The 13,924-nt window shown below is 34.9% G+C and overlaps 2 protein-coding genes across 8 annotated transcripts; both read right to left on the bottom strand.

Moving 5' to 3' along the window:
* Window positions 1–1,920: 1,920 nt before the first annotated feature.
* Window positions 1,921–11,189, bottom strand: LOC114824326 (disease resistance protein RPV1-like). Of its 7 annotated transcripts, XM_070819901.1 has the most exons (5): window positions 10,377–11,189; window positions 5,190–5,349; window positions 4,243–5,086; window positions 3,510–3,794; window positions 1,921–3,421 (listed from the first exon to the last, which is right to left on the bottom strand). In XM_070819901.1, the coding sequence occupies exons 3-5, from the start codon at window positions 4,921–4,923 to the stop codon at window positions 2,135–2,137; spliced, it is 2,253 nt and encodes a 750-aa protein (XP_070676002.1). In that variant the 5' UTR covers window positions 4,924–5,086; window positions 5,190–5,349; window positions 10,377–11,189; the 3' UTR covers window positions 1,921–2,134. The 7 variants fall into 7 exon arrangements, with proteins under 7 accessions (XP_070676002.1, XP_070675998.1, XP_070675999.1 ...); XM_070819897.1 differs by having other exon boundaries at window positions 4,243–6,187; window positions 6,359–11,189; XM_070819898.1 differs by having other exon boundaries at window positions 4,243–6,187; window positions 7,731–11,189.
* On the bottom strand, window positions 10,159–10,948 carry LOC103424981 (toll/interleukin-1 receptor-like protein). Its single transcript, XM_070820940.1, has 2 exons — window positions 10,377–10,948; window positions 10,159–10,249 (listed from the first exon to the last, which is right to left on the bottom strand). The coding sequence occupies exons 1-2, from the start codon at window positions 10,946–10,948 to the stop codon at window positions 10,159–10,161; spliced, it is 663 nt and encodes a 220-aa protein (XP_070677041.1).
* Window positions 11,190–13,924: the final 2,735 nt, after the last annotated feature.

Raw genomic sequence — 13,924 nt, 5'->3', positions numbered from 1 at the left:
TCCTTTAGTGAGTACTAGTGAATGATTTAGTACAAATGACATTAGGAAATATTGTGGGAGAATGATCTTCTTTTATAGAAGAGAGTTTCTAGCTTTGTTTTGACATTGACACGTGTCATGTTGTGATTGGCTTCTGATGTTGACACGTGTCACGCTATAATTGGCTTCTGATGTCGACACATGTCGCGCTATGATTGGCCTCCTAGTTTGAGGGAAACTCTTCTGGATCCTTGACGGTATAACGTTGACCGGTGCTCAATAGTTTCAAGATTGGTCAAGTATGGTACAAACAAAAATAAACCTCAAACTAAGAAATGTGCACGGAGAACATCTAATTTGCAATTAAGAAATATTGAATAGATAAAACATTGAACTACTTCTTCTATGTTAATGGTTTTAATTTTGAAAAGTGTTGAATTTAATGTGACATTTTGTGTTGTGCGAGCACATACACAATTAAGGAAGCACAGTAACAAGTCTATTTGTTTCTGTATAATCTGCATGTTGATTTTATGAGTGTTGCATCTGTGCATGGACCTTCAAGCCATTATTGACTATTCAAAGGATTGAATTAAGAAAATGTGATTATATTGGAACTCATGTACAACTACTTGAACGGATTTTTTGTTTGTGTATCTTATATTAAATGGTTTGGCGGACTTGTCTGTTAAGGAGTCACCACAGTGTCCGGTAGTTCCTTATCATGATGCTTTCTATTTCTTGTAAAGCGAATTTTCTTTATGACGTATAAGATAAATGGTTACTTGAAAACTCTTTCAGTCAGAAGTTTTTTTTTTTCCGCATAAGTGCCTTTTGGTTTGTTGTGGATGAGCTATCTTACTCTGCCTCAAGCTGTAAATTTACGGTATCTACCTATAAGTTGTCTTTTGTGCTTTTTTTAAGGTTAGTCCAGAATTTTGAAAAGATCTTTGTAACATATTGATCACAAAGATCTTTGATACCACAGCAGCAGCCAGTAGGATTGCTTCTGCTCTCTAGGTCTTACAACGGGACTTTTTTTTTCTTTTTTTTTTTTACCTAGAATGAAATCAACAATTTTTTTCTTCTCCCAAATTTTCTATTTAATGACTTAGATATTACAACTTACAAATGCTCTTTGGGATACTTGGAAAACTTTTTGCAATCATGTAATTCAATTATTTGGAGCGCAGGGAGAAACTCAATTGATGAGTGTAGCTCTTGAACCGCTATTCCACTTAAACGAACTTCAAATCTTTCATTGGCTCCAAGATCTCGGGGAAGTTTTCAAGTTCAGAGCACGAAGAGAGATCGAGATGCTTGAGACATTTCAACTTACAAATGCTCTTTGGATTACTTGAAAGCCTTTTGCAATCATGTAATTGAATTATTTGGAGTGTAGGGAGAAACTGGATTGATGAGTGTAGCTCTTGAACCGCTGTTTTACTTAAATTTAAGGACTTCAAATGTTCCATTGGCTCCAAGATCTTTGGGAAGTTTTAAAGTCTAAAGCAATAGGAGAGATCGAGTTCCTCTGAGATATTTCAACTTACAAATATTTGTTGCTACTCACAAGTTTATGGCAATTAACCAATGATAATTTACCTATATCCCTGGGAAGCTCAGAAAACTCGCGAAGGACTTATACGTTCACTACTATTTAGTTTTTTTAGCCAGCTAAACTATCAGGAATATAAGAAATGATAAAACATGGCCACTTATAGGTTCACTACTTTAGTCATTTTAGCCAGCTAAATTAGTTCTTTCTTAAACTAAACCAATAACATCAGGTTAAAGAGACCCGTGACTTATTGATGGATTTTGCAAGTATGGGAAGCTAGATGAGCTGCCTGAACCTGTAAATTTATGGTGTCTACCTATAAGTTGTCTTTTGTGCTTTTTTTTAAGGTTTGTAAAGACCCTTTCTGTAGCATGTAGAGGTTAGTCCAGAATTTTAGATTCATTTTGAAAAGATCTTTGAAACATAATGATCACACAGATCTTTGATACCACAGCAGTAGCCAGTAGGATTGCTTCTGCTCTCTAGGTCTTACAACGAGGCTTTTTTTCTTCTCCCAAATTTTCTTAAATGACATAGATATTTCAACTTACAAATGCTCTTTGGGATACTTGAAAACCTTTTGCAACCTCGTAGTTAAATTCTTATGAGCGCAGGAAGAAACTGGATTGATGAGTGTAGCTCTTTAACCAATGTTCCACTTAAATTTAAGGACTTTAAATGTTCCATTGGCTCCAAGATCTCTGGGAAGTTTTCAAGTTCAGCGCACGAAGAGAAATCGAGTACCTCAAGATTCTTCAACTTACAAATGCTTTTTGGGATACTTGAAAACCTTTTGCAACCTTGTAGTTGAATTCTTTTGAGCGCAGGGAGAAACTCGATTGATGAGTGTAGCTCTTTAATCGTTGTTCCACTTAAATTTAAGGACTTCAAATGTTCCATTGGCTCCAAAATCTCTGGGAAGTTTACAAGTTCGGAGCACAAAGAGAAATCGAGTACCTCGAGATTCTTCAACTTACAAATGTTTTTTGGGATACTTGAAAACCTTTTGCAACCTTGTAGTTGAATTCTTTTGAGCGCAGGGAGAAACTCGATTGATGAGTGTAGCTTTTTAACCGTTGTTCCACTTAAATTTAAGGACTTCAAATGTTCCATTGGCTCCAAAATCTCTGGGAAGTTTACAAGTTCGGAGCACAAAGAGAAATCGAGTACCTCAAGATACTTCAACTTACAAATGCTCTTTGGGATACTTGAAAACCTTTTGCAACCTTGTAGTTGAATTCTTTTGAGTGCAGGGAGAAACTCGATTGATGAGTGTAGCTCTTTAATTGATGTTCCACTTAAATTTAAGGACTTCAAATGTTCCATTGGCTCCAAAATCTTTGGGAAGTTTTCAAGTTTAAAGCAGTTGGAGAGATTGAGTTCCTCAAGATATTTCAATTTCCAAATGTTGGTTGGTAGACTCACAAGTCTCTTGCAACCAACCAATGATAATTTACTTATATCCCTGGGAAGCTCAGAAAACTCGCCAAGAGATGTGTGCCAATCTAGATTAAAAGAACCAGAGATTTTCAGTTTACACTTGTTGCTTGGAAGTTTCTCAAGGTATCTGCAATGACTTATATTCAAGTAAGAAATTTTTTCGTGAGACCAAACTGATTGGGGCAACTCCTTTATACCACTGCCCAATAAATCTAAGTATTTAATATTTCCTGGCATCTCTGGAAGATACTTGAGACTAGTGCAGAGTGCAAGATGAAGATGAGTAAGCTTGCCAAGATCTTGAAAATACCCTGGAATTTCAGCCAAACTTCCACAACCAGAGAGATCTATGTGCACAATTTTTAGACTCCCAGAGAGATTTGGAACTTCAGTGAGATTTGTAGAGTACTGCAAATCGATCACTTCTAAGTTCACAAGTCTCTGTAACAAGAGTAGAGAGAAATATCAAGATTTAATATAATTTCTACACCTAATTTTATACAAGAATTAAAATAGGCATATAATATACCTGGTCTTCTTTCCAAAGCTTCTTAACTTCGCTACATGGCATATGAAGCTCAACTAGATTTTCCGGTGAAAAATTTGACGGCAAAGATTCCAGTGGATATCTATTCCAGTAAAGGTAACGAAGAGAACCAGGAAGGTCTAGAGAAGCGGTGGATTTGCAGTCAAATATTCGAGAATGCACACTTAGCGCTACTAGGTTTGACATCAGTTTGAAGTCTGCACGTTTCAATGGTCGCACTTCACTGTTATGCCAGTTAAGCAATATAGCTTCAACAATTGGAGTTCCCTGACAATAAGAACAAAGTTTAAATGTATATATTTTCAACGATGTTAAGATGTAATGCTTATTTGGAAAAAGAATTCAACAAAGTTATAGAATAGTCTAGAGTACTTACGATGGTGATGATGTAATAATATATTAAAAATTACAGACTTCCTAGCAAAATAAAAATAGTAGTGTTATTCTTACCACCTAGTTGTATCATCTTTCAAATAGAGGTAGAACCCGCCAATGCATGTGAGTTTCATCTCTATAAGAGAGAAGGTACAAATGATAGTATAGATAGATAGTAAGAATAACATTTTTGCAATAAAAATTCAATCAAGTTAATTTTTTAAGAATCTGACTTCTTTATTATAAATGAGTTTTACTTTGTTTTGTTATCATCTAAAGTTTGTTATTTATTTTTTCCTAAAAAAGAAAAGAAAAAAAATTGAATGCATTTGGCTCTTACCGTGTTACTCTTCAGCACACGATAGACATCCTCATCTATGAAAACCCTATTTCGTTTACCGGGATCTTTAATACATTGTTCTTGAACAATTGTCCTTCCCATTTCTTGTAGTGAATCGTGCATCTCTATGATTTCCCCTTTCCATTTATCTGAATAAATTGATATGAGAGACGTATCAATGAGAATTCTAATTCCGACTGTCGCAAAGAATCCACGAACAGCTAACATTCGTTTTACCTCCTTCACTTCCTTCCCTTTATGAAAACATGCTATATCCAGAAATATCTGCTTCTCATTTTCTTCCAATCTATAATAACTTATTCTCAACACTTTCTGGATATCTTCATTGGGAAATTGTTTCAATTTGTTGAATTCATCTTCCCAGTCTTCTTTGCTCTTGCAATTGAAGAACAAAGACCCTAGAATTGTAAGAGCTAAAGGAACGCCTCTGGCATAACCCCCAGTCTTTTTTGCCAACTCCTTATAATCTGTTCTACGAGTAGTGTTATTCTTGAAAGCATGCAAACAGAAGAGCTGAAGAGCGTCATCTGGTTTTAATAGCTCAACCTCATAGATATTATCCTCTTCAACAGTTTGTCTAAGTGTGCCCCTATCTCTACTTGTGATAATGATTCTACTTCCAGTGCCATACCGAAGATGATCGCCAGCTAAACGTTGCATTTGCTTTGAGCTACTCACATCATCAAGAACAATGAGGACCTTTGTGCGGATGAGCCTATTTTGAACACCAGGTGATCCTATGGATAGGCATTCTTCCTTGAATATCTCACTCAGAAGTTGATTTTGCAAACGATCTAGTCCATCTGGTTTTTCTGATTTCTCCCTGACATTTTGTAGAAAACAAGAACCTTCGAAATTAGAAGAGAGTCTGTGAAATACAGTTTCAGCAAGGGTGGTCTTGCCAATACCATCCATGCCCCAAATACCTATAGTGATGCAAGCGTCCTCTGAATGAATGCCCAATCGCGATTCAATTTGCTCGATGCGGCTTTCAATTCCAACCAGGCCTCTAAATCACATGATGGTTCACAATTCAATTTTGTCCAAATATGATCGACAACATTCTTAATTAGATTTGCCTCCGTCCTAGCATATATATGTATGATTATGTAGAGAGAAAGAAAAAAAAAAGCAATAGTTAGTCTTAAAGGCGGGTCGAAAAAATTCTCATGTAAATAAAAAAATACACTAAAAGTTATAACACCATATATTTCTAGAGAGAGAAAGAGAGAGAATCCAAGAGAAACTTGAAGAGAGAGAGAGAGAGAGAGAGAGAAACTAACTCTTGTTATTTGTTTTCTTAGCATCCAAACTATTACATCATAAGGGTATTTATACAAGAATCTTCACAACTACACATCCTAGCAACCATAACTAACTTCTCTAATCTTATTATAAGTGTCACCCCCCCCCATCACTCTACAAGATTTTCACAGAAGTTGAAACAAATGCACAAAATGTAACAAACACATCATAAAAGTCTGATTTGTGAGATAAAGGAAACAACCAACATAAGTGAGTGCATTCATCAATAAGGGTAACATAGTATTTATAGCCATCAATCGAAGTACATGGTGCAGGACCCTAAAGGTCACTGTGTACAATTTCAAAGGGTATGACAGACTTATTATGGGAAGAAGAAAATGGTTACTTTGTAGTTTTTCCCTCGAGACAACTTTGACACAGCAGAAGTTGTGTCTTTATTACATGTGATATTAGCTTGTTTAAGTAGTAATGAAACTATATGATTGGATGGATGTCATGACCTATTATGCCATAAGCTAGAACCAACAAGCTGACCAAGATAAACAACAGATGGAGATTGAGAAGACTGGTGTATATGAGAACGAGTGGAGAGTGACTGAATGGGATAGAGTCCATTACTGCAACGCCCTTTGTACAGAATTCTCCCTGTGGCCTTGTCCTAAATCCAGAAACAAAATGCATCAAAGATTAGCTAGCAATTGTTATCCAAACAAATCCTATGAACTGACAGTAAGTTGTGTCAATTTAGGAACATAAAGAATGGAATTCAACTTGATAGAATTGACAGGAGTTGTAAGTATAGAAATGCTAATGTGAGAAACTCTCAAACCTTCACCATTAGTAGTTTGAACAACTTCATTATTGGGATAAGGTGAAGCTAGAAACAGGTTGTTAAGATCAGCTGTCATATGATTAGTAGCTCCTGAATCTGTCAACCACACTTGTGGTGACTGAGAAGTAGATGTTACAGACCCAGTTGTGAATGTGAAGAAGATGGCTGAGAATTAGACATCACATGAGGGCCATGATAGGAGTTGCCCTGCATTGAAGCACATGCCCTTGAAGCAAACTGAGGTCCCTTTTCATTGTAAAAGCAATACCATGTGGTATGATTAAATTTACCACATATTTGACATTATTGTCTGTCAGAAGATTTATTAAAACAATAAGGGGCAATGTGACCTGTAGCATTACATAATTGGCACGTCTGCAATGGAGGTGATGAGGGACTTGCAAACTGGTTTGGAGATGGTCCAAGAACACTAGGAGTAGGTGTAGGTAAGACATGAGTTTGTGTAGGATACACTAACCGAAGATTGTAATATCGTTGTGCTGTATTAAATTTGTTTTTGCCTTTTGTTCTTGTCGTTAAAAGACTTGAACCCTCCAGACACAACATATGGCTGACCCCCATTATGATGATATGATGGACCACCACCAGAGGTAAAAGACTAATGAGGTATGTTGGAACCTTTATGCATAGCTGCAGAAGTATTAGCAACCATGGCAGAGAGAAATGAACCATTAATGTGATTGTCTACAATTGTTTCTTCAGCAAGTAATTGAGACCGAAACTCTTTAATTGTCATGACATTTTCTCTACCTCTCACAACATTACGAAATGTATTGTACTCTGGAGGTAGGCCATTGAGAGCCAAGATAATAATATCTTCATCATCAAGAAACACACCAGCGGTTGACAAATAGTCACGAGCTTCTTAAATTTTTTGCAAATACTGTGTCACATAATCGGAACCTTTCTTGATGGTTTGAGGTTAGACTTCATCTGAAAGATACTAGTCTTTGACACAGTGGAGAATTGTTCCTTAAGTCTAGTCCATAATCCCCTGGAACTAGAGCTACCAATGGCACATGACATAGCAATTGGAGACAATGTGGCAATAATGAGCTACATAAGTGCACGATCATGCAATTTCCAGAGTATATTCATCAGTTTCTGTGATAGTTGATGAATTACCAGAATTTACACCTGATTCACCAGAATTCGACCTAAATCGTGCAGGACAAGGGGTTGAGCCATCAACAAATCCTATAATACCATTACTTTCCAGCAATAATTGCATTTGAAAATGAGAATTAAGATAATTTGAATCATCAAGTTTCACATTGACTGGCGTAGAAATTGTAGAAATTAGAGCAGTTATCGGTGACTGAACAAGCTGAAGTTGAGAAGCAGTTACCATTTTTGCAGAGATCAAACCAAGAACTGCGAGTAGAAGAGAAGCTAGCACGACGAACACTTTCTTGAAAACCTAGAATCTTGCAGAAGAAGCTCCGTGAAACCCTAAAATCTTGCAAAAGAGGCTGATCGGAGCTCGTCGGAAGTGATCACAGCTTCCCAGAAGACGATCGGAGAAGATGAAGTTGAAGAGTGGAAGCTGAGTCAAGGATCGAGAAATGCAGCAGCAATAATGGCGATTGATACCATGTTAACCAAGAAGAAGAAGCTTGAATGCGGAAAATCTAGAGAGAGAAAGAGAGAGAATCCGAGAGAAACTTGAAGAGAGAAAGAGAGAGAAACTAATTCTTGTTATTTGTTTTCTTAGCATCCAAGCTATTACATCATAAGGGCATTTATACAAGAATCTTCACATCTATACATCCTAACAACCATAATTAACTTCTCTAATCTTATTACAAGTGTCACCATCCTATGCATTCCAACCTTATGTATTATCTCTATCACCGTCGATATACCAAGTAACCCAATTTTAGTGTTTGTTGATATAAAACATGAAAATCTTGGACAACGACTCTATAACTAATTCTATAACTAATTTTACAAGCGTCTTAATAAAAAGCAGACATTATTTTCTCTTTGTAATTGTTCCTCATTGAGGAAATACACTTTGAAATGATTATTTTAGGAAAGAAATTTGACCTAGACGACGTCTATAGATGAATGCTAAATCCAACGTCGTTCAAATCGAATTATTGGTGCATGCTTACACTTTCGTCTTTCAAGTATACTTTTATTATAATTGGCATGACACATTTTCAGTTGCCAAATGGGAAGGGTCTGCAATCTGTGTGTTTTCCCGTTTTGTTTTTGTGTTAGTTCAGTATTTAGTATTTTCATTTTTCTCTCCTCGTTTCGTGTGAGGTGAATATTAGTATTTTCCTTTTTATCTCCTTTTCATTAGTTTGGCTGCTTTTCCAATAGTAATTTTTGAATGGGTTATAGGTTGCAGCAGTATTCATTTGTGTAAGATCGAATGTTTTGGCTGTTCAATCAAATGATCCTAAATTTCACTACATATGCTGCTTTATTGGATATATTTATATCTATAAGTTCATATTCTTCAGGAAGTACTTACTCCAGAGTTGTAATTAGATTGGAGACTCACTGAGTAAAGTTTTTAGCGTTGTGTTTTGGGTAATCGTGAGATTTAGGGGGTGTATTCAATTGAAATTTTAATTTTAATTTTAATTCTTTTAATGAATTTATGAATATTCAATTAGGATTTTAAGTAATCCTCTAAAATTCAATATGCATTCAATCAGAATTTTAGATAGTTAATTAAAATTTTACATGACATCTCTACAAATTAAATTCCATCAAAATCCATGGATTTATAAATTCATTAAAATCCCTCAGGTTGGGGATTGTGATGGTTGGATCGAAATTGGAATAATCATATGCTGTTTGGTTGCTTGCTTCAAATATAATAAGAACAGTGACACAAAAAATGAATACCCAGTCATTGGTTTACTTTTTCCTCCTTTTCGTTCACAAGTTAAGTGGGAAGGGTAATTGCTACTCATTGTCTACACTTTTTAAGATCTTATAAATCTTTTTCTACATTTATGCATATTTTTCTCTCAAGTGTACAATTCAGCAAAATGAATGTTTATATTTCCATTTACAATAGGATGAAAATAATCACATTAGTTAACCTTTATTCATACTTGCATGCAAAGAATTGTGATAGAAAAGTTTATTGTGGTCAGCTTAGTGGAAAATGTGATATGAACAATTAAAAAGGTCCACTTTCTTCTTATATGTACGCTTTAACATATGTCAGTTTTAATTATTTATGAGCATAAGAAATTTTATTTTTCTCCTCACGGTACACTTAAATTTGTACATCAACATATATTTGTTTTTAATGTATATTATTAAACGCACTTGAGAGAGTATTCAACTACTTTTAGCAATTAAGAAAATCTCTCCTCAATAATTACACTTTTGTTCCATCATCTTCACTAAAATATCATTGATTTACACTAACAACTTCTATTTTTTCAATTTGGAACATAGAAGCAGACCTATCAGGGCAAAAAAAAATTGTATGTGTTGATCAAGGAAGTTCGAAAAGGCTGATTAGTATATGTGTAAATAGAATTGTAAATATGATTGTACATATATGTGCTGATAGAGTTGTTGGAAATATGTGTAAATAGAGTTGTAAATAAGTTCAAAAAGCTAACTGAACTATGCTACATCCGTTTCTTATAAAAATTGAAGACATTATATTTTGTGATTACGCCGTCTATTAAAATGTTCTATTTTGTTCCATTATTTATATTACATGCTACTTACTTTGATGTGATGTTGTTCTCTAAATTACAAAAAAAATTCCACTCTCCTTTAGGATCTGATTTTAATTACATGACAAATTTTTCGACCTGCAGCAGTGTGTGGCCATGAAGTCTTGCTAAAACCAAAATCTCCCCTCTCAATTGCATTGTAGCTAAGCTACAGTGCCACCAATCCCCAAGTTTAAAATAGAGTAATGCTTTACCAAATCTTAGGACAAATCAAATTGTCACAAGTTTAAAGAAAATTTATAATTTTATACAAGTTAGAGAAATGAGTTACTTACCCGCGTTTGTTTGAATAATCAAACCCAGACAAATCGGCTGCGGTCTTCAAAGCATCCCTCCACTTGTGCACCTTATCAATATTGTCCTTGAAACGTTTTTCAAGTTGAGCAAATGCACCCGCATAACTCCCGTGTTGCTTTCGTACATCAGATGGATTGATGTCGTAGAATACGGGTATAACCATATGACCATATATTTTCTTGCATTCGAGTATATGCACGAGTTCATCCAAACACCATGTGGAAGAAGCATAGTTTTGTGAGAAAATGATCACCGAAAGTGTGGATTTCTCGATTGCCTCTTGAAGGGCAGGTCCGATTTCTTCTCCTTTTTGAAGTCTGTTATCTATGTAGGTTTCAATTTTCTTCTGAAGTAAGGCAGCATGAAGATGGCTGGTAATACCATCGCGGGTGTCCTCGCCTCTGAAATTGATAAACACATCATACTTCTCCCGACGAGGGGGGATATTCGCTTCAACACAGTCATCATCATTATCATCAGCAGCAGCAGCTGCAGCAGATGACGGAGAAGAAAATGTTAACGATCTGCAGCACATCTGCAAGATAGTCATTATACACTCCATCTGTTTGTGTTTCTCTCAAGGAACTAACAGTAGACTTGTAACTTGTGAGTAAAAAAGAAGAGAAAGAAGCGAGCGCTTGATAATATATCAAAGAAAGAGAAGGGGATACTTGAGATGGATGAGATTTATTCAGTTCTTGAAAATTTTATGGTCCTCAGGCTTTCCTAGAAAATCATCAAAGAGATGAAACCAACTCAAGCACCTTTACCTTCCGCGTATAAAAAATCAACGCGTTCACACATGAAGAAAGACAGATGAAGGAAACATCACCATCAGTTCATACCTTTTATTAAAGCAAGCTGACTACTCACAGGTCACAGAATGGCAGTGGCAAACACACGGTAAGCCAATGGGCCCCCTTTCCCGGCCTTACGCGTTTTCACTACTACGATACTAATTTTAGGTGTCGGACGATCTGACGGTTAATAAGTTATTTTGACAGATAAAAGATATTCGACACATAATTTATTTATTGTCAGATTAAAGTTACTTTCTGTCCGATATATTCGATATAAATTCCTAGCGGATTTAATCGTCTGAAATTATTATAACCCTCAATATTTTTTAATTCTTTTTTTTTTAATATTTTTAACATATTCTGGCAGTTTCTAAGTTAATGATGTCGGTTATAATCGACATAAATTGACTATTTTATTATTTTAAAATGTTACATTGATTAAAAATAAATAAATAAATAAACAAATAGTTTAATATTTTTTTCACTCATGGTCTTGCTACCTAATCTCTGAATGTTTTTTTTTTTTGCGATTTTGTACACATGCTATCTCGGAGTACATACAAACATATTTGACGGTTGGATCGTTGAAACTAGTTTCGTAGAATGCATATCCTATCAAATTGATATATTTAACAAACACTTAAGAGTTATACTTCCATTAAGTATAACAAATTATCCACTAGTGTAAATATTTTAAATTGAAGATCGAATTCGTTCAATGCATTCTTATAAGGTCGAGGAGTGTAGCTGTAAAAAAATCATCAAAATTGGAGCTAAAATAACCGTTCAATTGTGATTTTTTGTTTATAACCATCGAAAAATTTTGTTTCGTTACCTAATCTCTGAATGTTTGTTTTTTACGATTTTTTATGTATACAATCTCGGAATGTGTAAAAATAAGTTTGACGGTTGGATTGTTGAAAAAAGTTTAATAGAATGCATATTGCATCAAAACTGTAGATTAAACAAACACTTAGAGTTAATATTATACTTCTATTAAGTATAAAATAAGATTTTGTAGTATCCACTAGTGTAAATATTTTAAATTAAAGATCAAATTTATTCATTACATTCTTATAGGGTTAAGGAGTGTAGCTGTAAAAAATCATCAAAATCAAAGCTAAAATAACCGCTAAATTGTGATTTTTCTTTTATAACCGTCGAAAACTTTTATTCCGTTGCCTAATCTTTGAATGTTTGTTTTTTATGATTTTTTACGTATGCAATCTCAGAGTGTGTACAAATAATTTTGACGGTTGGATCATTGAAAAAAGTTTCATAGAATGCATATTGTGTCAAAACGGTCAATTAAACAAACACTTAGAGTTAATATTATACTTCTATTAAGTATAAAATCAGATTTTGTGGTATCCACTAGTGTAAATATTTTAAATTAAAGATCAAATTTATTCATTACATTCTTATAGGGTTAAGGAGTGTAGCTGTAAAAAATCATCAAAATCGAAGCTAAAATAACCGCTAAATTGTGATTTTTCTTTTATAACCGTCGAAAACTTTTATTCCGTTGCCTAATCTTTGAATGTTTGTTTTTTATGATTTTTTACGTATGCAATCTCAGAGTGTGTACAAATAATTTTGACGGTTGGATCATTGAAAAAAGTTTCGTAGAATGCATATTGTGTCAAAACGGTCAATTAAACAAACACTTAGAGTTAATATTATAATTCTATTAAGTATAAAATAAGATTTTGTGGTATCCACTAGTGTAAATGACACACTCCGACCGAAGTCAAGGCATGCTGGCCGTCACGTGAGCGTGACGTAGCCATGTGCGCTGTGTGGAAGTGATATTTTATAAGGAAAGTACGAATAAATTAAAACCAAATACGATAGGTTCTAATTTGAGTTTAAGTGTGAATACACAACCAAAGCACAAGGTCTAAGTGCAGTCAAACATAAGATGTACATATTTAACAACACTCGAAGTTGGTCCTACATGAGTGGTGGTTTGTCAGAACTTTCAGCTGGACACCTCGAGATTCACCGATATACGCTACCTAGAACTTGGAGGGGCGCAAAACAAAGTTGAGTGGGTCAGCAAAACAAACTTATTCAAAACCTTCTTTTTTTCTTTTGAATGTACTAACCCCTCGCCGTAAAACAAGTATAATTTTCCAGCAATAAAGTATATAATCATATACGTAATATATATCAAATCATGCTGAACAATATGAATGTATGTCATGCCAAATATCATAACTGAATGCTTAACATCCTATGTGAATCTGATGGGATAACATATAATCAATTCAACGCTCGGCTATAAACATAATTCATAATCATCTCATCACAATCAACTCAGCCCTCAACTACATATATAGCTCATAATCATCTCATCACATCATGTATAAACATGTATATCCTGCACACATTCAATACCACCTCACGTGGTCTACAATTCATCATCGTATATAATATAATATGCTCTAGTGCTATAATCACGTGAAGCTGTGCGATAAATCGCGGGTCACCTACAAGTCGAACCCACATAAGTGGTCTATACGACATGTTGTACACCTAACTTGGATCCAAGGCGAGCATGCGATGCGGGAGGTGAACATCACGTGAAAGACTGTGCCCCTATCTCTGGGCGGGAGCACTAATATACGTGTGCAAGTAAATGAGCTTTCAATCACATCTCAATCGAATCATATAATTCATCATATTCCAATCTTATCTCATGATTGTTATAAGCATAATATCTT

This window comes from Malus domestica, chromosome 04 (genome assembly GCF_042453785.1).
Source record: "Malus domestica chromosome 04, GDT2T_hap1".
Classification (NCBI taxonomy): Eukaryota; Viridiplantae; Streptophyta; class Magnoliopsida; order Rosales; family Rosaceae; genus Malus; species Malus domestica.
Note: the sequence above shows the minus strand (reverse complement) of the source record. Positions and strands in the feature narration are given on the sequence as shown.

Bases quoted from the DNA above. Each gene is read 5' to 3' on its own strand.
- LOC114824326 (XM_070819897.1), bottom strand. From the start codon at position 5,178: ATGGATGGTATTGGCAAGACCACCCTTGCTGAAACTGTATTTCACAGA. The intron at 3,795-4,242 runs GTAAGAGCCAAA...TCTTATTGTCAG, and splicing joins GTGTGCTGAAGAGTAACACG to GGAACTCCAATTGTTGAAGC. The intron at 3,422-3,509 runs GTATATTATATG...CTCTTGTTACAG, and splicing joins AGCTTTGGAAAGAAGACCAG to AGACTTGTGAACTTAGAAGT.
- LOC103424981 (XM_070820940.1), bottom strand. From the start codon at position 10,948: ATGACTATCTTGCAGATGTGCTGCAGATCGTTAACATTTTCTTCTCCG. The intron at 10,250-10,376 runs GTAAGTAACTCA...GTGGCACTGTAG, and splicing joins GATTATTCAAACAAACGCGG to CTTAGCTACAATGCAATTGA.